Source organism: Equus asinus, chromosome 8 (genome assembly GCF_041296235.1).
Source record: "Equus asinus isolate D_3611 breed Donkey chromosome 8, EquAss-T2T_v2, whole genome shotgun sequence".
NCBI lineage: Eukaryota > Metazoa > Chordata > Mammalia > Perissodactyla > Equidae > Equus > Equus asinus.
Window position 1 is genome coordinate 54,169,986 of NC_091797.1, and position 21,576 is coordinate 54,191,561.

The 21,576-nt window shown below is 47.5% G+C and overlaps 2 protein-coding genes across 7 annotated transcripts in view; one reads left to right on the forward strand and one right to left on the reverse strand.

Annotated features, from left to right (window-relative positions):
• The window catches only part of DTNBP1 (dystrobrevin binding protein 1), a 118,329-nt gene extending 102,287 nt beyond the window's left edge, over positions 1–16,042 (forward strand). Inside the window, exons 8-10 of the mRNA XM_014849534.3 lie at positions 4,484–4,639; positions 13,826–13,969; positions 15,661–16,042. Coding sequence (XP_014705020.2) covers positions 4,484–4,639; positions 13,826–13,969; positions 15,661–15,878 — 518 coding nt within the window. The 3' untranslated portion in view covers positions 15,879–16,042. The remainder of the gene's footprint in view (positions 1–4,483; positions 4,640–13,825; positions 13,970–15,660) is intronic.
• A 905-nt stretch (positions 16,043–16,947) lies between these two features.
• Positions 16,948–21,576, reverse strand: part of JARID2 (jumonji and AT-rich interaction domain containing 2) — a 253,268-nt gene continuing 248,639 nt past the window's right edge. For all 6 annotated transcript variants that reach the window (XM_070515606.1, XM_014849531.3, XM_070515607.1 and 3 more), the window contains one exon: positions 16,948–18,751. In XM_070515606.1, coding sequence (XP_070371707.1) covers positions 18,569–18,751 — 183 coding nt within the window. In that variant the 3' untranslated portion in view covers positions 16,948–18,568. The remainder of the gene's footprint in view (positions 18,752–21,576) is intronic.

A 21,576-nucleotide genomic window follows, 5' to 3' on the forward strand; every position in this document is an offset into this window, starting at 1 on the left:
AGAAACATGAGAGAATTGAACTTTTGAAGCAGAAGTCTTGAGCAGAATGAGTTTCCAAGTTACATAAATCTCTATAGAAAATATTAATTCAGTTAAAACAAGATATGCTTTAATGAAAACACCTTTGATGATTTCTACATTGATCTTTGTTTTTGAGCTGCTTATTCTGGAATTATTTTTTTTTAAGATTAATTGAACTTCGTTTGAAGTGTTTGAAGCATACTTAAGCTATTTTAGGGTTGACTTTCCTAATGCACTTGGCAGTCGTGAAGCATTTGAACAGAGAGGTTGACAGCTGAAGTGAAACAAATGAAAAGACATCCTCTTCAGTTCCATTTTTTTCCCCTCTCACAAGTACACTCTAAATTCCTTACCGATTTATTAAGGGCACCAAAAGGGCACTAATTCTTGAGTGTCTGAGTGGAGCTGAGAGAGTTAGAGTGATCCTCAGTGCTGTACTCATCCTGGTTCACCGTAGGATTTCATATTATTTCCTTTGCAAGAGTCTGTTTTAAATAATGCTGGTATTAATATTAGCCGTCAGCCATGGTCAATGCTCTGTGCCTGGTCATTCTCCTATGTTACCTCATTTAAGCCGGCCAACACCCTTAGGAATTCGGTATTTTTACCTCTTGTACAGTGGAGGAGGTTGAGACTCAGAGAGGTTAAGTTAGTTCTAGCTAGCAATAGATGTGCCAGCCTGGGTTTCTCAGGAGCAGAACCTGAGATGAGGATTTTGCGGCAGGTAGTTTGGGAGGTGATCCCGGGAAGTGAGAGTGAGGGAACAGAGAGAGTGAGAGAGGGAAGGAGAAAGAGTCAATAAAGCGATGCATTCTTGAAGTTGCTGCCATAGCCAAGGGGCTGCGGTTGCCCCAGGATCTCTGAGAAGTGTTGAGGGTGCCTCCTCAAATTGTCCATTCAAAGGGTGGGAGACTGGGGCATTGATCCTTCTGTCACCCATTGGTTCAGAACTGCCTCAATTCCCCAGAATGACTGGGCTCTGCTGCTTGTAGGTTCTCTGGGATTCAGAGAATACTCTGACCAGAAAAACATAGAAATGCACGGGCATGGCCTCGAGGTGGGACCTTGTAGGCACATGAATGAGCTCACCCGGAGCTGCCTTCCAGAGCTGCAGTTCACATCAGAGGGGGGCTAAAGGCATGTGATAGGAGGTGCCAAAAGGGATAGGACCCGAGTCCAGACTCATTCCAAAACCTGTGCTCTTTCCAGACTATCTCCCTGTAAACCAAGATATGAGGTGGGGGTGTCAGTTAGGGCGACATGGAAATATGGCGAATGCACATAGTGATTATAATAGTGTGAGTAGAATGCACATCATGATGTTATACATGGAATTACATGTAGTCAGGGAGATTTACTTTCCTGTTTGTGTTGCTTTGGTTAATGTTAGTTTGTACTCCCTGCATATATGTAGAGTTGGATACAGGAAGAATACCCAGAATGTCCTAAGTACTGGGGAGTACAACTGATCTGGGATTAAAAATAAACTCCATGATCGAGTCTTTAAGATATACGCAGACAGAATTACATTGTACTCAGGAGCTGTGAAATGTGGTGTTGGGTGTTTGTGGGGGTAGGAGAATGACAAGGACGACCTTGGAGACCATTGTTTATTGTAAGTTCTGCTATGGTTTTTTTTTTGTTAAAAATCACTTCATAACACCCCAAAGATTTTTTATTTTAATATAATTGACATAAAACATTGTGTAAGCTTCAGATGTACAACACATTGATCTGATACATTTCTATATTGCAGTGTGATCACCACTTAGAGTTAGCTAACACCTCCACCATGTCACATAAGTAATTCTTTTTTGTGGTGAGAACATTTAAGATCTAGTCTCTTAGAAGCTTTGAAGTATGTAACGCGATATTGGTTGGCTGTCATCACAATGCTGTGCATGAGATCTCAAGAACTACTATCTTCTAATGGCGGATTTGTTCCCTTTGACCAACATGTCCCCATTTCCCCCTCCCAGCTGCTGGTAACCACCACTCTACTCTCTGTTTCTGTGAGTTCGGCTTTTTTAGTTTCCACATTCAAGTGATAATCATATAGTATTTGTCTTTCTCTGACACATCTCATTTAAATGTAATGCCCTCAGGTTCCATCCATGATGTCTCAAATGGCAGGATTTCCTTCTTTCTTGTGGTTGAATAATATTACATTGTATCCATATTCCACGTCATCTTTATCCATTCATCTGTTGACACACTTAGGTTGTTTCCATGTCTTGGCTATTGTGAATGATGCTGCAATAAACGTGGGAGTGCAGATAGCTCTTCAAGATGTTGTTTCAGGGGCTGCCCCGTGGCCAAGTGGTTAAGTTCTTGGGCTCCGCTTCGGCGGCCCAGGGTTTCGCCGGTTTGGGTCCTGGACATGGACGTGGCACCACTTGTCAAGCCATGGTGGTGTCCCACATGCCACAACTAAAAAAATATACAACTATGTACTGGGGGAATTTGGGGGAGAAAAGGCAGAGGAAAAAAAAGAAGATTGGCAACAGTTGTTAGCTCAGGTGCCAATCTTTAAAAAAAAAAAAAATGCTGTTTCATTTCTTTTGGATATGTACCCCAGAAGTAGGATTGCTGGATCATATGGAATTCCTGTCTTCAGGTTTTTCAGGAACCCCCGTACTGTTTTCCATAGTGGCTGCACCAATTTACATTCCCACCAACAGTGCACAAGGGTTCCGTTTTCTCCACATCCTCACCAACACTTATTTTCTCGTCTTTTTTATGATAGCCATTTTAACACTTGTGAGGCGCTATCTCGTGGTTTTGATTTGTGATGATTAGTGATGTTGAGCATCTTTCAGGTACCTGTTGGCCATCTGTGTGTCTTCTTTGGAAAAATGTCTATTTGTATCCTCTGCGCATTTCTTAACTGGGACGTTTGCTTTTTGTTATTGGGTTGTATGAATTCTCACACTCCAAAGATGCTGGCACTCCCCAGAGATGAACCAGAAGGAACGGTGCCTTGGGTGAAAGTATTTTTCAGTGTTTTGGGCCCTAAGGCTATCTCAGGACAGTAAGGTAGCTGAAACTGTCCGTTCTCCTGCCTAACTCACCCTTGCATAGTGTCTGCCACTGGGTAGGTGTTGCGAAATATTTACGGGAAAGAACTCAAGTGGTCATTTTTCAGTTCTCCAGCCAATCGGATTTGGGCAGGGGCAGGAATTCATACAGACGGCTCATTTGGAGTATTCCCATATGGCTGCACAGCAGATCACCACAAACTCTGTGCTCACAGTGACACAGATTAGCTCACAGTCTGCAGGTCAGAAGTCAAGGCCCAATGTGACTGGGTTCTCTGCTCAGGGTCTCACAGGCTAAAATCAGGGTGTCGGCCAGGCTGCATTCCTTTCTGGAGACTCGAGAAGAATCCACTTCTAAGCTCCTTCAGGGCATTGGCAAGATACCAGCACCTTGCAGGGGTGGGACTGAGGCCTCTGTTTTCTGGCTGGCTGTCAGCCTGGGACTGCTCTCAGCATTCCTTGCTATATGGTCCCCTCCATCTTGAAAGCCAGCAAGGGAGAATGTTCCTTGTGTCAAATCCCTCTCACACTTAGATCTCTTTCTCTAGGAAAAGCCCAGGCCCGTTTAAGAAGCTGGTAAGTCAGGCTCAGCCGGATAACTCTCTTACTTAAAGGCACATACTGTGCCACATGGCATAACCTAGTTGTGGTTGTGAAGTCGATCATGTAACAGTCCTGGGGAGTATGCAGGGTGTGAACACCAGGGAGCAGAGTTCTTGGGAGCCATCTTAGAATTCTGCATACCACACCCCGTGAGGTACAAAGGCCTTGAGAGTTAAAAGCGAATTTAGAAATAACCCTTGGCCCATGTACCAGGTGAATAATGGTCTATGCCTGACCCTTATTTCATTTTTGTATTCTCTCTGCGTGCCTTGAGGAAAGGTTATACCACTAGAAAGTGATTACGGAGGTGAATTTGGGGTTCTTGTTTGTATGACAAGGCCAAGGCTGTTTATGTTAATAGTTCTTGCCTGGTATTACTAACTTGGCCCTAATTTGAAGGGTCACTGCTCACTTTAATTATAAAGTTGTTTTACATTATTTCATTTAAGTTTCACATCAATTTTGGGTTAATGTTTCTAGGCCAAATTTTCAGATGAGGAAGGTGAGGCTCAGAGGGTTAACTGACTCAGCCGGGCCGCAGGCTATAGACAGCAAAGCCAGGAGCAGACGCTTGTCTCAGACCACCTGGCCACACACCTGCTCTCCAACAAACCTCGAGTCCTTTCTGTGTGCCCAGCTCTGAGCTGGGAACGGGAGAAGTGCAGCCAAGTGGGGAGAGGAGGCTGCTTCTGTCCCAGTCAGAGTGCCAGCCCGAGTGTGATGCTGTCAGCCTTGGAGCGTGGACAGGAGTAGGTATTTATACCCCGTTCCTATCTTAGTCCCTTCCCAAACCCTGACCCCAATTCTTTCTTCTTCCTTAGCTGAACTCGATGCAGAGCACACCCAGAAGGTCCTGGAGATGGAGCACACCCAGCAGCTGAAGCTGAAGGAACGGCAGAAGTTCTTTGAGGAAGCCTTCCAGCAGGACATGGAGCAGTACCTGTCCGCAGGTTACCTGCAGATCGCGGAGAGGCGAGGCAAGTCTGGGGAGGGCCGCCGGCGGAGGGCGTTGCCCTGCGTGTGCGAGAGGGGGTCGTGCTGCGGCTCCCGGGGTGGAGTGGGGAATAAAGTCCTCACAAGTCCCATTCTGTTACTGGCCCCCAAAAATCAGAGTGGACGCGTCAGGCCGCTTTGTCTGGCCGTTCTTTTTTGCCTCTTCCTATAGTTTCAGGCTTTTGTTGAAGATACTTAGAAAATGTGGAATATGGGGAAAAAAAGAAGCATTACCTATGATTCTACAGCACAGAGTAATCTCTATTACCATTTTAGGGTGGTTCTTTCCATGCTTTGTGTGAGACAGAGTCTATTTATGTAATTGGTATCAAACTGTACGTATATCTGGCTTTCTAGTTAACTTTAAAAATTCTTTGAAAGGGTATGTTTCAAAAGCTCCATCTTCCTCATCAGGACGGCTCCTAAGAGACTTAGCCAGTTCCCTCGATGAACATGTAGGTTCTTTACCTCTGTAACTGGTGCTGCAGTGAAGATCTGGATGCATAAATGTCTGTCTGCATCTCTGGTCATCCCAGGAACGAGCTGAGTTGCGGGAAAGTCAGGCGCCCGCTCCTTCACCCACCTCTCCTTCCCACAACCTGGGACCGGGGAGAGCAGTTGGAGTGGGCGGCTGCCGCAGCGTTGGGCAGCTTCCTGGGTCCCTCCGCCAGCGCTGAGAGGGCAGGAGCAGCTGGTTGTGGCGCCCAGTCCGAGGCAGGGGACAGGTGTCCAGGGCGTCCCCGTTTCCCTGCCCTCCTGTCCCCCTCGGCGTCTGCTCACCTCCTGGAGACCCCCCTCCTCCCCAGATCTCCAGACTCAACCTTCCTCCTGGGCCCTGGCCAGGCCTCGGCTTATGTTCTCTACGTGTCCCCCACTGCACCCCCCCAATTCATCCCTGTTACCCTCCCTGAGTTCCTTCCTCATCATCCACTTCTATGTCCTCCCCCGGGAGAGGTGAAAGAAATCAGAGAGGAAGGAAAATAGTGTAGAGAAAGCAGATTAGGGGCAGTAGGTCAGCACCTCAGGACGCCCTGAAGGGGGTGTCGTGTGGATACGGCCGTTCACACTGGCAGTGGATGCGTCGATCCAGGTTTCACTCTGTCTCCACCGAGTCAGCTCTCCCTCTGTCTGTCCCACTCGTCTGGACTCCATCTTCGTGTGGAAAAGTCACACTGCATATTCCCTCAGAGGACGTTGAGTTTCTTTAGTGTCTGGTGCTGGTCATGGGGCAAGCAGTCCCTGTTTGCTCCCGGGGCCTGTGTTCTGTCGCGGGCAGGAGCTGAGAAGGACGCCGGCTTGGTCTGCCCGGGCTGCCGTAACGAAGCCCCGCAGGCTGGTGGCTTAACCCCCAGAAGCTGATTCTCGCAGCTCTGGAGGCTGAGGTCCAGGCGGAGTGAGCTGGCCACTTGGCTCCCCGGCAGAGCCCTCCTTGTCCTCGCAGGGCAGAGACCTCTCACTCTTCCTAAGAGGGCGCTAATCCCAGCAGGGGGCCCCCCTCATGACCTCATCTAACCCTCATCACCTCCCAAAGGCCCCGCCTCCTCGGATTAGGGCTTCGACATAGGAATTTTAGGGGGACACAGACATTCAGGCCATAACAGACACACGCGCAGGCAAATCTGACCCACAGATTGAGCGTTACACCGAGAGGACATGGAGGAGGGGGGGCAGTGGCGAGAACAGTGATAGAAACTCTCATTGCTCAACAACTGAACTCTGTCCTCATTCAGTTTAGTCCAGCAGACATTAGGTCTGAGCACCTGCTAAGTGTTCAGCGCACGGCTAGGCCCAGCGGAGTCCGAGAACAGGAAGGTGCCCGGCAAGAAGCCCCGCTGTCACGGGGAGACCCAGAACCACGCTCGGAGAGTGGAGCTGAAGTGCGGGAGGCGCCGCAGGTTCCGGAGGCCCCGTCAGTTGGCTTGGGAAGCCCGTGAGACGGGGGGGACGAGTCGTGTGTGGCAGGCCCCGTTGTGGCCAGCACAGCACCGCACCGTGCTGGGCAGAGGGGTGCCCAGCAACACGTGCTGGACAGATTTCACCCAAATATTAAGAAAGTGAACTTTTGTGGTTTCAAGCACCTAAAAAACTAATTTTCTTGAAGTTTCAGAAAAGCGTTGGGCTCTTTTTTTCCTAAGGTGACAAAAACGGAGTCAGGAACATGTTGCCAACATGTGTGGCTTTGAAAGCCTCGAAGAAGAAATGGAGGACTTGGCCTCTTAGCTTTCTGCTGCAGCTGCAGCCGCAGAGGCGCTCACAAACAGCACACGGGCATCTCTCCGCAGGGCTGTCCAGAGCCGCCCCTCACACTGCCCAGCCTGGCGCGTCACACCCCCTCTTCCAGAGGGTTCGTCTCCAAGGATGAACACGGGGGTGTTTAATCTAGAGGAATCAATCAGAATTAAAAAGCTCTACAGTGAACATGATATTTTGGACTCATTCCACTAAGTCAGAAATAGTCTGAATTTTTCTCACTTTCCAAAGCATCATTTTTTAATTAAGACAAAGGCATGGAAAGTTTTATCCAGAAAGTTATCAGAGTAGAGGATGGAAGGACATCTGTGCCCACTCGGATTGCGGTGAGGCTGGAGAACCACACCGCGGGGACCTGATGTGCTTGAAGAGGGGTGCAGGCAGTGCAGAAGCCCTGGGGCCAGGGGCCCTGGGCCCCACCGCGGCCCGCAGTGCTGAGCGCCATCAGGACACAATTAGGTACTTGGTCAGCCCCTGACCCAGGTTTTGTCTTCCACCTGACGTGACTCCCGTCTTCTCTGAAGCGCGTTTTTTGCTGAGTGCCGGGATGTCTGGACTGCAGTTAGTTACAGACAGATCACCTGTGGACGCCTCCTCTGCGCCGGTGTGTTCCCGCAGCCAGGTCTCCGGTTCCCGTGGGTCTCTCTGACCTGGAAGTCCAGCAATGTCAAATCCTCTGGAGCCAGTGGGTGCCCTGTGCCCGCAGATGCTCTGACTCAGCCCTTGGGCTGCAGGGTGGACCCAGTGCCAGGGAGGAGAAGGAGGTGCTGCCCAGGCTGTGATGAACAAAGTCAGAAAAGAAAGAATTGATGAAAATGCACCTCTACTAAAATTCAGTCTCCCCCAAGCTGCAGTCTGGAATGCAAAAGATCTCAAATAGAATTGCCAGCTTATGATCTTAACTTTGTCTGATTATCTCCCCATGAGGGTTTATTCAGAACTTTGACACTTACCGTGATCCATTACTGGTTTTCATTTTAATTAGGAAGTATTTTAAATATCCAGAGAAGAACTGAAAATACTGTAACGTAACCCATGTTTCCAGATTTAACGTGTTAATATTTTACCATATTTCCTTTAGATATTTAAAAAATGTTACGAAATATTCCAGACATACAAAAAGGTATAAGGAATAATAAAATTATCCATGTGCTGACCACGCAGCTCAAGAAGGAAATCACCACCAACAGTGCAGGCCCACAGCCACTGCGTCGAGGGGCCCGTCCCACAGGACCTCCGCCGTCTCCTTGAGCGCACATGGGCATTTCCCAAGACAGTGCGTGGCAGGCTGTGCAGATTTTAAACACGTGGTAGAAACGGCGTCACCCTGTGTGTCTTTTCGCAGCTTGCTTTCTCGGGCAGGCATTTCGAGAATCATCCCTACTAAGACGTTTCACTCTAATTTGTTCATTTTCATTCTTAAATGTATTTATTTATTGTGATGATGAGTATTTTAGTTGTTTCAAGTTATTTCTTATTAAAAACACTGCTGTTGTGGACATTCTTAGAACACGTCTCTCCGGGTTAAGAGTTTTGTCAGGGCAGTGGGTCTCAAGCCTGAGCTAGCCTCCCAGCCTCCCTCGGTGCTGTTCATAGCAGTGCTGGGCCCCCAGGCTTCTGATTCCGCAGGTCAGGGCGGGGCCTGAGGATGTGCGTTTCTAATCGGTTCCCGGGGACACCACTGCTGCTCTGGGGCCCACACTTTGAGAACCACTTCTTTAGGGTATATAAGTGGGACAGTAATTCCTGAGTCATATGACATGCATCCTTTTCATTTTACTAGATTCTGCCAAATTGCTTGCCAAAGTACCTGCACCACTTGACAATCTCCCTAGCTGTATGTGCCTCTTTCAGTTACTCCACATCTTTGTCAACACTTGGTAGTGTTGGATATTTAAATTTTTGCCAATCTCAGGCTGTGAAATGACATCTTATTTTGGCTTTAATTCGTATTTCCTTGATTGTCCATTCTTCTCCTGGTCGTCTTCCTTTACTGAGTCTTATTCCCTTATTGTGGCCTGGCCTTTGCTGATTACAGCTGATGCAGACGCCCCGTCTCAATCAGTGGCTTTTCTGGAGGGGCCTTTGACAAATGTGTTTATTTTTAATGTGGTCGCTTTACCCATCTTATTGTTTATGGTTTGTGCTTTTGTGTTGTTTAGGAAATCCTTCCTTCCAAGTTACGAGGACATTCTACTATGTTTTGTTCTAAAAGTTTTGTTTTCCACTTTATATTTGGCTCTTTAGTCCACCCCCAGTTGATTTTTTTGTGCATTGTGAGGTAAGGATCCAATTTTCCTTTTCTTCCATAGCAGTGACTATTTGTCTCAGCCCCAGGATTCTCTCTCCGCAGCTTCACAACGTCTTCTGTCACTTTCAACACATGGCGAGTCTTTCCTAGGCTCTCTTTTCTGCTCCGTTCTTCTGTCGTCCAGCCTTGAGCCAGATCTACACTCGCTTAACTGTAATTCTTCATTAAGCGCTGGTTTTCAACCGACAGCAGTTTTGTCCTCTAGGGGACATTTGGCATTGTCTGGAGACAGTTTTGCTTGTTGTGACTGGGGTAGGGGTGTGCTCCTGGCATCTAGTGGATCTAGTAGAGGCCAGGGATGCTGCTAAACACCCTACAGTATACAAGACAGCCCTACAACAAAGAATTATCTGGCCCAAAGTGTTGTTGAGAAACCGTGTTTTATAGCAAGTCTGGTATGTGGTGGACGATTTCTCCATACCGCTACACATAGCAATACATTCTTTTTTCTTCAGAGTTGCCTTGGCTTTTCTTGGCTCTTTATCCTTCTGTATACATTTTAAAGTCAGATTCTGAAGTTCTATGACAACACCCTGTGCAGAGTTTGATTGGAATTGCGTTGTGTCTGCTGTGAGGGAGAACTGGCAGTTAAGTGTTAGTGGATTTTTCTGTACACGCACATGGGCTCTCTCATCACTTCTCTCCTGCGTGGTGGGTAGAACTCGCCTCTAACACCGTCAAGGACCAGGGATTTCTCTGTGGGAAGAGCTACCTATTCTTTTTCTCTGATGCTTATAGAGGTTTCCTATTTTTTTCTTTTTTTCTTTTTTAGATTGGCACCTGGGCTAACAACTGTTGCCAATCTTTTTTTTTTTTTTTCCTGCTTTATCTCCCCAAACCCCCGCTGTTCACAGTTGTATATCTTAGTTGCACATCCTTCTAGTTGTGGGATGTGGGAGGCTGCCTCAATGTGGCCTGACGAGCGGTGCCATGTCCGTGCCCAGGATCCGAACCCTGGGCCGCCGCAGCGGAGCACGTGAACTTAACCACTCAGCCACGGAGCCGGCCCCTCCTGTTTAATTGTAGCAAGTGTTCCGTGGAATTTGTTCAGCTTGTCTTTAGTTTTCAAATATATTAGCATAACATTGTCCATATTTCTCTTTTCAATCTTTGCAGTATTTGGGGTTGGGTTTGCTTTTGCATTCCACAAATTGTTAATTTGTGCGTTTTCTCTTTCTCAAATCTTACACAAAACATATCCAAATGTTCTCTCAAAGACCTAACTTTTAAGTTTCGTTGTTCCTCTCTATTATATCTTTATTTCATTAAATTCTGGGGTTTTGTTTTTTGGTCTGATTGTAAATTTAAATATTTAGGCTCAATTTTCAGCATTCTTCTCTTAATATAAGGAATTCAAAGCTATGATTTTTTCACTAGCGTACCACATTAACAGAATTCTACAAGTTTTGATAATAGTTTCTGAATATTTAAATTTTTCCATTAGGATTTCTTATTTGACTTGTGAACTGTTTAGAAGTGTGTTTTTAAATAATGCATGAAGGTCCCTTTTGTTACCAATTTCTAATTAAATTTCATTGTGGTTGGAGAATGGGATTTTGGTTTTTTTTATTCAAGACTTACTTTATGGCCTGATTCATAGTTTTTTCCTACATGTTTCATGTGTACTTGAGAGAGAGATTCTAAATGAGAGACATTAAGTTCCATGTGTCAATTTCATCAAGCTTCTTAATTGGATTGTTCAAATATTACCTATTATTACTAAAGTTGAATTGCTTAATTATCATCAAAGAGGTAGATTAAGCCTTCCTTCCCCCCATGATTATGGACTTGTTACATTTTCCTAGTCATTCTTCCATTTTTTCTTTAAAAACATAGCCACAAAATATATAGTCACACAGAAATTTTGAATTACTTTCATGGTGAAATGAACCTTTAAAAACTCCTGAAGTCCTGTTTACCCCAATACTGCTTTTGTTTTCACTTAAAGTCTATTTTGTTTGATATTAATATAGCTGTGTCAGCTTTCTTGAAGTTAATTTGTTCACCCACTTGCCATTTTTCCTTACACTGTTAATGTTTGTGTCCTTATGTTTTAGGAGTGTCTCCTATAAACAGAATATAGGTAAATTTTATCACTTTAATTCAGTCTTAAAATCTCTGTTAACTGGTAAATTTGGTTCATTTACATTTACTGTAATTACTAATGTACCTGACTTTGTTACCATCTTATTTGGTGCTTTCTATTTTCCTGAAAGCTTTTCGTATGTTTCTTAGTCCGTTTTTATTCTCTCTTGTTTTAAAAGTTAGACTCCTGCCCTCTTTAAGAGGATGGCATGGACAGAAAAGGGAGCCTCTGCTCCTTTCAAAGCAAGGTCATACAGAAAGGCCCCCAAAGCCACAAAAGAAAACCTGCATGTCAGCCCCCAGCAGCCCAACCCTGGCACAGAAGATGCTGAGAGGAACAAGTTTGACCACTGTGCCCTCAAGTTCCCCCTGCCAGTCGGCCTTGAGGACACCCCAGGACAGCACTGCCTTGGTATATCAGGGTCAGTCAGGCTGTGGGGCAGCTCTGTGACATCAGTGTGGCCACAGCCAAGGTCAGCGCCCTGGTCAAACTTGATGCAGACCATGCCGAATTCAGCTGGCTCCTGACTACCTTGCTTTGGATGTTGCCACTTCGAGTGGGATCATCTAAACTATACTAAACCTTCCTCCAGCTAAAAATACAAATTACGTACTTATTACTTCTTATTTTAGTGCTGAATTTTAATGATTTTCTGTGCCAAAAGAGAATCAGATTCTGATCTTCCCCCCAAATAAAACAGAGGTCTTGCACTGCTTCAGCTCTAGCACACCAGCCTCTCGTGTGTGTCACTGTTGCTCAGTGCTTTAATTCTGCCAGACTGAATTCCCCAAATTTGATACTGTCATGACTGGTTTATTCAGAGTTTTATATTTATTCACAAATTTAGAGGTTTCTTCACTTAACATGCTTTCTTGCATCTTAGCCCTTCCTTCTGGGATTCATCACCATCTTCCTTCTTTGTAGTACCGTTAGTGAGAGTAGGTGCATGGTGAAGTGGGTTTTGCCTTGACAGTGCTGGTATCTTATACTTGATCTTAAATGCTATTTAATGCTATATAATTTTAGAGATGACATTTATCTCACCTCTTTGAACTTCCTATTCCACTGTCTTCTGGCTTTTATTGTTGTTGAGAAGCTGTCAGTCTAATTATTTCCTTGTCTCTCCTAATCTGCCCTTTCTCTTTGTTGTTCATCAGTGTCACTGCAGTTGCTGTCACAAGTTCTTTTATCTATCTTGCCTGGAATATATTTTGCTTCCTAAATCTAGGAAGTCAGGTCTTTCAGTAAATCTGGAAAATAATCAGCCTCTTTGAATACTGCTGCTCCCCACACTGTCTCCATTCTCATTTTGGAACTGTGAACATCTTAACCTTTTGCATTTTCCGTCTCTCTTAAGCTCTTTCATACTTCCCATCCTTCTATTTCTTTGCTGTGGAAAATTGATTCAGTCTGTCTTCTGGTTTACTAATTTTCTATTTGGTTGTCACTAATCTTTAGTTTAACTCATGCTTGGAGTTTTAAATTTTAGTGAATAAATTTTTCCTACCTGGAAGTTATTTGGCTCTTTTTCAAATGCCTGCTTTTATTTTTGACACCTTCCGTGTTTGTTTTTTTATTCCATCTTGAATTTTATTAAAATGTTTAGTCATTTAAGATTCTTCGGAAAGGATGCTAATACTGAGATTGTTTCTGCTGACCATCACTCATAGTGACGTATTTCCATGTGCACACTGTAAATTCTGGACTGGATTGGATTTTGTGTCGACTTTATATTCCTGTGAGACCCAGGGTTAAGGGTGTGTCTGCATCCAGAAATGCTTTGTATTTGCTTCTGCCACGCACCATCATAGCTGGGGTGACTTAACTGGCTTGTAGTTTTCTGGACCACAGCGACGGTTTACATAGGAACTCCAGATCCAGGAGGCATCCCTCACCAGGGCCCACGCCGAGACAGACTCCTAGGAATCTTGTGCCTCCTCTTCCTGGTGGGATGATTTTTGTTCCATAGTCTGTGCTTTCACTGCAAGGAGCTCTCGGTTCCAACTCACCATTTACAGATGTCCAAACTTTGCTGTGAAGATTGAAGACTAATGTCACAGGGGCAGTGAAAACTTCAGTTGGCATATAATAGTTTGGGGGCAACTGCAGGTGAGGCCAGAGGTGCATCTGGCAGGGAGCTTGCTAACCTTGTGCTGCTGCAGGCATGTCTGCCTCTTGGAGACGGCACCCCACTCCCAGCAGCCAAGGTTTGCTTAATGCAGAGATGGGTTTGTCCTCAGCACCTGCCAGGACAGGGCTGAAGGGGAACAGGGAAACTTCTGTGGACGGGGTAAAAGGTCATAGTCACCAGGGTTCATCTAGGAGGGATATAAAGTACCAAAGTGGCTCGTGCCAAGTAATAACACAGTGCTTCAAATTCTATTTTAAGAAGTTGGGAGAGGCAGGAGAGATTTTATACCTAGAAAACACAATGCAGCTCGCCTAGCGCAACTGAAATTCACCTTGTTAAAGTATTGGTAAAGATAAAACCTATAATTTCTTCCTGTGCTCGTCTATTTGCAGAGCCCATGGGCAGCATGTCATCCATGGAAGTGAATATTGACCTGCTGGAGCAGATGGATCTGATGGATGTGTCTGACCAGGAGGCCCTGGATGTCTTTTTGAATTCAGGTGGAGAAGATAACACTGTGCTGTCCCCTGTCTTAGGTAGGGGGACAAATGTGCACAAATTTAACCATAGTTATTATTTCCCTTCACAGAGCAAACGTCAGAGTAACGTGAGCCATCACGATGTTCAGATCTCTGAGCTCAGGCACCTCCTGCTGCACTAACCCCGTGTCTGCGCTCATGGGGGCAGGCGAATGGGGCATGACGGTCGCAGTCATGAATGGCTCAGAGATTTAAGTGCTCTACCCAAATGCCTTCAGAGAACAGACAGTGGGGCCAGCCCCATGGCCGACTGGTTAAGTTCACACGCTCTGCTGCGGCGGCCCAGAGTCCCTGGTTCGGATCCTGGGCACGGACATGGCACCACTTGTCAGGCCACGTTGAGGCAGCGTCCCACATGCCACAGCTAGAACGACCTGCAACTAGGATATACAGCTATGTACCAGGGAGATGTGGGGAGATAAAGCAGAAAAAAAAAGATTGGCAACAGTTGTTAGCTCAGGTGCCAATCTTTAGGGGAAAAAAAAAAAGAGAACAGCTTTCTTAATTCATGTTTTACTGCCTCCTGTGGCAGAGAAATTAACGTTGATTGGGTTTGTGTGGTTATCTTAAGGTCTGGACATGGGAGCTCCCTGCGTGGCTCACACATCCATCCGTCTTCTTTAAACTCCCCGCCTTCATTCAGCAGATGTTTATTTGATGTCTGCCATGAGCAAGGCCGAGATGTGTGCTCAGCACTTGGCTTCTGTTTTACAAATTAGTTGCAGCCCTGTGTGCACTTTCACGCCATTTAATACCTTCCCAAAATTTCATTTCACATTCACTTAGCAAATATTTACTGCAGCTCCAGCCCTGTATCTGGGCTCAATTTCTTTTAAATTTAGACCACTCCTTCTGGGTGGGTCATCTTATATATGCAGCATTACCAAGAAGGTGTTTTAAGTTTTCCACATACAAAAAAGGGGACAGGCCTTAAGCTCAGTCCTTCAGCAACACTTTGTCCCCTCTAGACACTGTCACCAACCACAGGCTCCACTTCCTCTAAAGTCAGATCCCTTGGGTTTCTTGTCCACTTGGGCTGTCTTTAACATCTCAATAAAGCAGCTACATTCTCCTCTCCTGGAAAATATGTGAGAACAGTGTTGTCGTGGGGCAGGGGCCCTGCCTGTCCTGAGAAGGCTGGGACACTGGAGATGGGAATGACACTGGCCCCTCTCCTGGAGTCAGGAAGAGATTTAGAACAGTGACTCCGTCATCTGTGTGGTTGGGTTCCTTTAAGCTCTTACTTAGCTCCCATGAAATGGGAGAACTGCCAAAAGATCAGCACGAGTTTTCTCTTAGCATTGATGTCTCGGAGTTACTTCAAGAACGTCAAGTAGCAGATATGGATTATCCAGGATACATGGAATGCTTCTCACAGAAATGCAGTGTGTGCCCCTGGGCCTGCAGCACAGGATCTTACTGGATATCGACAAAAGGGTTCTGGATCTTTTCATCTGTCACAGGTGCAATCAGCTCAAAAAACCCCTGGGTGCCTCTGGCATCACCCGGCTCAGCATTTTTGGGGACAGTCCCTGCACTGCAGTGAACAGCCTGCTTCTGCAGCCCCCAGACACCGCAACAACAGAGTTACACCCCTTTTATTCTATGCAGGTTCAAACAGTCATCTTCAGTGGCAAGTCTAAATGGCAATACTTTTATGACGAAGTTTTTCCTACTTTATTTTGCAGGGCCTGAGTCGAGTATCGGCCAGAGTGAAGTTACGCTGCAGGTTCCAGATCCCTCTGAGTTCCGAGCTAAGCTGCCTACCCTGTCCTCTGCCAGCCCCGACCCAGCCACCCAGGACCCCAGCGAAGGTGGGGAGTCCCCCGTTGTTCAGTCTGACGAGGAGGGAGTCGAGGTGGACACTGCCCTCGCCACTTTACACACTGATGACAGTGACTCCTAAATCCGGGCGCTTGCGTTCTCTGACCACCCGAGGAAGACGCAGCTCATGCAGAATCCCACTGTGAAAGCTGGGGGTCTCATGGAGGCGCTTGATTTTGACACGTGCGAATAATGTGTGCGAAACGGACTGAAAGAGCAGGTGACAATAAAGCTTGAGGCTTGGAACTGGGCGAGTGCAGAGCCGGTTTGTAAAGAAAACCTGGTCCGTGCGCACGTCCTGTGTACGCAGGAGGGCGGCTCGGGGTCCCAGGGCCACCGGGGGTGCTGCGCTGGGCCGGAAAACGTTAGTCTGCACATCGGCTCAGCACTGGATATAACCCTTTTACAGACAGAAAATCCTGCTGCTTCTAAAATATAACAACTGTAGTCCAACCCAGCTCTAACAAAGCGTGGGTTTTCATCTGACCATTACATAATAGTCCACCAACCAGCCCCCACTTTAAACTGGAGCACACGGTCTGGGCCCAGAGGGAGAGACAGGAGGCCAAATCAGTAGTCACTATTCCTGCTGACGAGGAGCTGCTCACGTAGAGCTGTCTGCCTGTGCCTCCACTCCTGCAGCCCAGCACCCAGCGGGGATGGCAGCCTGCTCACAGCAGGGGCAGTGCAGTGGGGGAGGGCCCTTGCTCAGGTGAAGGCCAGCTGCAGGGCAGAGAGCCCAGCCCAACCCCACCTGCTGTCACAGTGCTGCATCCCGGGGAGCAGGGCCACAAGCTGGGTTCCCCTGGGCAGCACCGAAAATACGGGGAAAACAGCAGCCATTTGGGTTTGCTCCAAGGGGACTCAGACCATCACCAACAGATGGAAAGTGAGCATGATTAACCTGTGTCCTCTGCTCCACTCCCGACCTGAGGGGAGAGATCTCAGCCCTCCGCCCTCTTAGCAGAAAAGAAAGAGCTCATTTCATTCACTCATCTTCCACAAGACAGACAAAAGTCCAAAAAACTTTTTTATTATTAAACCTTGTAGTACAAACCTGAAAAGTAAACAAAAAACTGGCAATAAACAACATGAAGTCTTCCCTCCCAAGGGAGGAGTGCAGAGCAGCGCTAATAAATTAAATGTCAAACTGTAAGCCATAGGCAGAAGTTTACTGTCAAAAAGAGGGAAAGTACACAGCAAGGCCATAAAAACCGGACAACCACATTGGAAAACACTTGACTCTGTTCATGTCATTGTTAAATATTCCAAAACAGTTCAGTCTTCTGCAACAACAACCAACAAAGTGTATCACAGGACGTTCCTGACAGTCCCACTGGCGAGCTCAGTGCAGTATGGGTAGCTACGGGATCGATGAGTCCAATCATGAAACAAAGAACAGCTTGTGAAAACAGGTTCCCTTTTTTATTCCACACATACTGTACACACAACCGGAGAAGGGCAACAGCTACTCCATTATTATTTTTTTGTTGTTGTTCAGTGATGTAAGCAGCACTTATAAATGTTACAAGAAAAACCCTGTAAGCATCCAATCCAACCGATGAAGAAACTGAAATGTAAGGCTTTTCTTCATCTTGTCTTCTCACCCCCCTCCCCACCCCCCACCGAGAAAAAGGCTCAAGTATTTAAAACAATTTACAGGCGTATATACAAAAGGGATGGGAGTCTTTTTTTTTTCTTTTTTTTTACTTTTTGTTAGAACATGAAGAGAAAAAATAGACAAGATGAGGGCAAATGCATTTTCACATTCAACAAGAACTGCAGACCTCCTAGTGGCTCTGAATGTGATCACAAACGAAACAAATTTAAAAAGAAAGATTAATGCTGACTTGTGACGGTGTCAAATGACAAGCAGTGAGATGAAGATGGAATGTTAGAAAGATTGCACATCTATGACAAAGAAGCACTTAACGGCTTCAATCACTTTTTTTCCTTTTTTTTTCCTTAAGGATGCTATTGAAGGGTTTTTTGATAAAGTAGCCAACAGCACCAAAAAATAACAGAATGGATTTCCTAATGAAATCAGGCACAGGTTTTCCTCACGTGACCCCTCCAAGGCAGGCAGTCTTTTTCTCCCTCGCTCTTCTCTTCCCTTAGACAGATGCATAGTGATGTGCTGGTAAAGAGAGCCTAGTCACCCCAGTCCCCTCAGGTCGCCTCTGGTTAGGAAACGACGTCCGCCTCCAGCTGCCGCGACCGCCCGCAGAAACACAACGGCGGCTCTCCGGTTTAGAAATTACAAACTCATCTTGCACATGACAGAAGAAAAGACAGCCAAAGTAAAGCCATTTCTTTTCAAGTTTTTTTTGTGTGTGTGTCTCCTATCCCTTTTCCTCTCTAGAAAAATCTGCTCACATGACTGATGGTTTTAAAATTTGTTCTCCAAACTTCACCCTCTTCAAAAATGGGTTAAAAAGCCTTTTTTCCCCCAACAGTTACAAAAAAAAAAAATCAAACAAACAAAAAGGCTTTTGTCAGCCACAGGGGCAATACAAATTAATACAGCCCCTCAAGGGTTTTAAAACAGTGAATATACGGCAGTTTCAAAAATCTGACTGCAGTATCTAGGTATTCTAAGTACAAAAAAAAGTTCAACAGTTTAATGCTAAAACAAAATTAGTTCTCTAAAACCAGAAGAAAATCTTCTTTAGAGCTAGTGCAAAGACAGCTTGTATCCTACAGCAAGTACTCCAAACTAGAATATAATAATTACAAAAAAATAGATCTCGCTTGACCACGGGGGCTGGATCTTCAGGAGGAGCTCGAAGCACTTTTGGCTGCGCTGGAGGAGGAAAGCCGGGCCGGCGGCACGTCCACCGTTGCTCTCTTGCGGGGCCCTCTTTTTGGTGTAGGTTTACTGAGACAGTTCTCAATGCTGCCGTTCTTACCAGATACCTTGCCACAGATCTGATTGACCAGACTGATAATTTGTTCCTGTTGGGGGTTGAAAGGAAGGCAAAGAATTATTAAACCAAAAGAATGTGTCCCCAGAACCACCCAGGAGACATGTAAGCCAAGCTGGGCAGCCAGTCACCTTCATCAAACCCAGTCAGGACTGAGATTTCTGAGCACCGACCGCCTACAGTTCAGGAACTCCTGCTGGGAGGGCCTCTGAATATCTCCCCTAGCGACTGTGAGATGCAGCCGGCTTGAGGAGTTAGAACACCACTTCATGAGAACGATGCCCCTAACTGGGCCCCTAAAATAAAATGCTTTCCTTCCTCGGGAGAAACTTGCCATCTCTCATCTGAAAGCCAGCGTGACACAGGGCAGGCTCCTAACCTCCCCTTTGTCATCCAAGACTCGAGGGAGCCTGCAGCACCCCCCAGTGGCCGTGAGGTTTAAACACACTGACAGGCTAGGAGCCCCGGAATCCAGGAGTCCCATGACGACACACGGGAGGTACAGAACCGGCTCCTAGGAGCAGTATGCCCCTGGGTCTCCACAGAGCCCCTCACCACGGAGCCAGATCACACCTGAGACGGACGCGGCCAGCAGCTACAGCTGGTCACTGTCCTACTGCCAACCACCAGGGAGCCTCCGTGGGTCACCCCTACAACCTTGGAGCTCAAAGATGTCAACCTACAATGAGGTGTTTGAGAAGACTCATGGGCTTGAGAGCTCTAGTCCTCTCGACTTGGCCCTGGATGGTGACAGATGCCTGCTGGCTTCATAGCTCCCCTCACACTCGAGCCTACTTCACCTGGTCTTGCACATGCAAACATCTGTCTATAAATATTTCTCCTCCTCAGCGAAGGGGAGATGGCAAACAAAACATTCTTATAGTTCACTCGAGAGAACCATCTAGCTGTTGGTATCAAAAATATTTCTAAGTTTAACACAACTCATAACCATCCAGTTTTAAAAGAAACCATGGAAAGAGTATCAAGATGGCAGGTGGCTTGACATGCATTTCAGGAGCCTCCTGCTCTGGGCCAGGGACGGATGGAGCCCTGGAGACCCGGGGTGGAGGCTATTCCTTTACTCAGAGCCTGGGGGCCACATAAGGCCCAGGGCCTGCGCTTTGTCCCTCTGGAAACGAGCACCAGAGGCTCTCATTACAGAGACGTGGGAGGTGTTGAAGAAGTTAAAGGCAAACACGGGAGAAGCGAGTGAAAAGAAATACGGTTAAAGGCGCCCCGGGATGGGGCAGGGCTGGGTATTGTAAAAACAATCTCTGTGGTGTTTACAGCACTTCTGATAAACACGCTACTAAGGGATAAACAGATGAACTTAGTAAAAACCCAGTTACGTGTGGCAAAAGCCCCCTCGACAGCAGGAGGAGCCAATGTTGTGCGGTCAGTGGAGGACATACTGCCTTCATCTGTGTGACCAAAGCACCGGGACACAGGATGTACCTGCTGGGCACACCAGGGCTGAGAAGAGCAGCCTATGAGGGCTCATGAGCGATTCCTGAAACCCTACCCTGAGCCAGAAAGTCCCCAATTAAAACAAAATGCACAGTTCAATTCAACAGGGAACTGACTGCAGACTCTCCTGCAGGAGAACAAGTGAGGCCACAGGCAGAGAGGCGGCTCCGAAGCACCCTTTCTCCTCTCATCCACCCAGTGAGGAGGCTTCAGACCGACAGCCCCTGTTCGTGTGATTCACCTGCCAGATCTGGTCCCGTCACCCCACCCCGCTACCAGATGGGCCGTTTGCAGAGTGTCACAGTCGTGCTGGAGGAGCCCAGGGCCATGCGGACTCCCACCCAGGAGGAGGCGGGCTGGGAACTGAGCCATGAGCGGCCACGCCTTTGCCGAATGCGCTCTTGACAAAAGAGGAGACGCAGAAATGGGTTTCCAGCGTTCTCATCCTACAAGTGACCCAAAGGCCCACCAACTCTGCCCCTCGGCCTGCGCCCTGCAGATGCACGTCCCCTCCCTGGGGCTGGGATGTGTGCCGGAGGGCACGGGCACCTGCCACAGGACCAGCTCCTCGGATCCCGCAGGGCAGGGCGGGTTGTGCCCTGCACACGGACCGGCCACTGCAGACGTCACAGCGAGGGGGACCCCGCTCTGGAAAACCTGGGACAAGAGCCTGCGGCCATCCCGGCGCCCTCCACGGTGGCTGACCAAGGTGGCTCATCACCAGAGACTCTACCAGACTGCAGGGACCGAGCCGTGACACAGAATGGGCTTCAAAGACGCCGTCTCTGACGATGACAGGGGTTCCAGTAAAGACACAGCGGGAAAAACCAACCCCGGGCAAGGGGATGGGGTGGGTGTCTCCTCACACTGGGGAGGCAGCACAGCAAGCAGTGAGGACCGGCTGGACCAGGGGCTGAGGCAGCAGGCGGGGCGGGGAGGAGCTGCGGCCTTGAGGGAGAGAAAGGCCAGCCTTAGAGCGGAGGGCCCTCGGGTGAGGACAGAGTCGGCTGGCAGCTCCACCTGCTTCTGCCGCGCTTGCCCTCAAGATTGAGATTAGACGACAAATTCCTATGAAGATAAAGATGCTGTGCTGCTGTCCGCAGGGGATCCACGCAGGAGCAGGCGGGCCTCTACCGTGCCGGCACACAGCTTTCACTCGCCCCTGCCCCCTCACCCTGGCGGACAGCTGGACCAGTTACAATGGTCACTGTGTGTGATGAAAGGGCAGCAGGCGTCACAGTCGAGCGCGCCCTGGGATTCTAAGCTGGAGGGAAAGTGCCCTCTCCTCTCCTTATGGGAGCTGGTTCGGCACACCCTGGCCCGCAACACAACTTCGGAGCACAAACTCCCTCCCGAGGGCTGCCAGCTGCCACTCCAGGGAAGCAATAC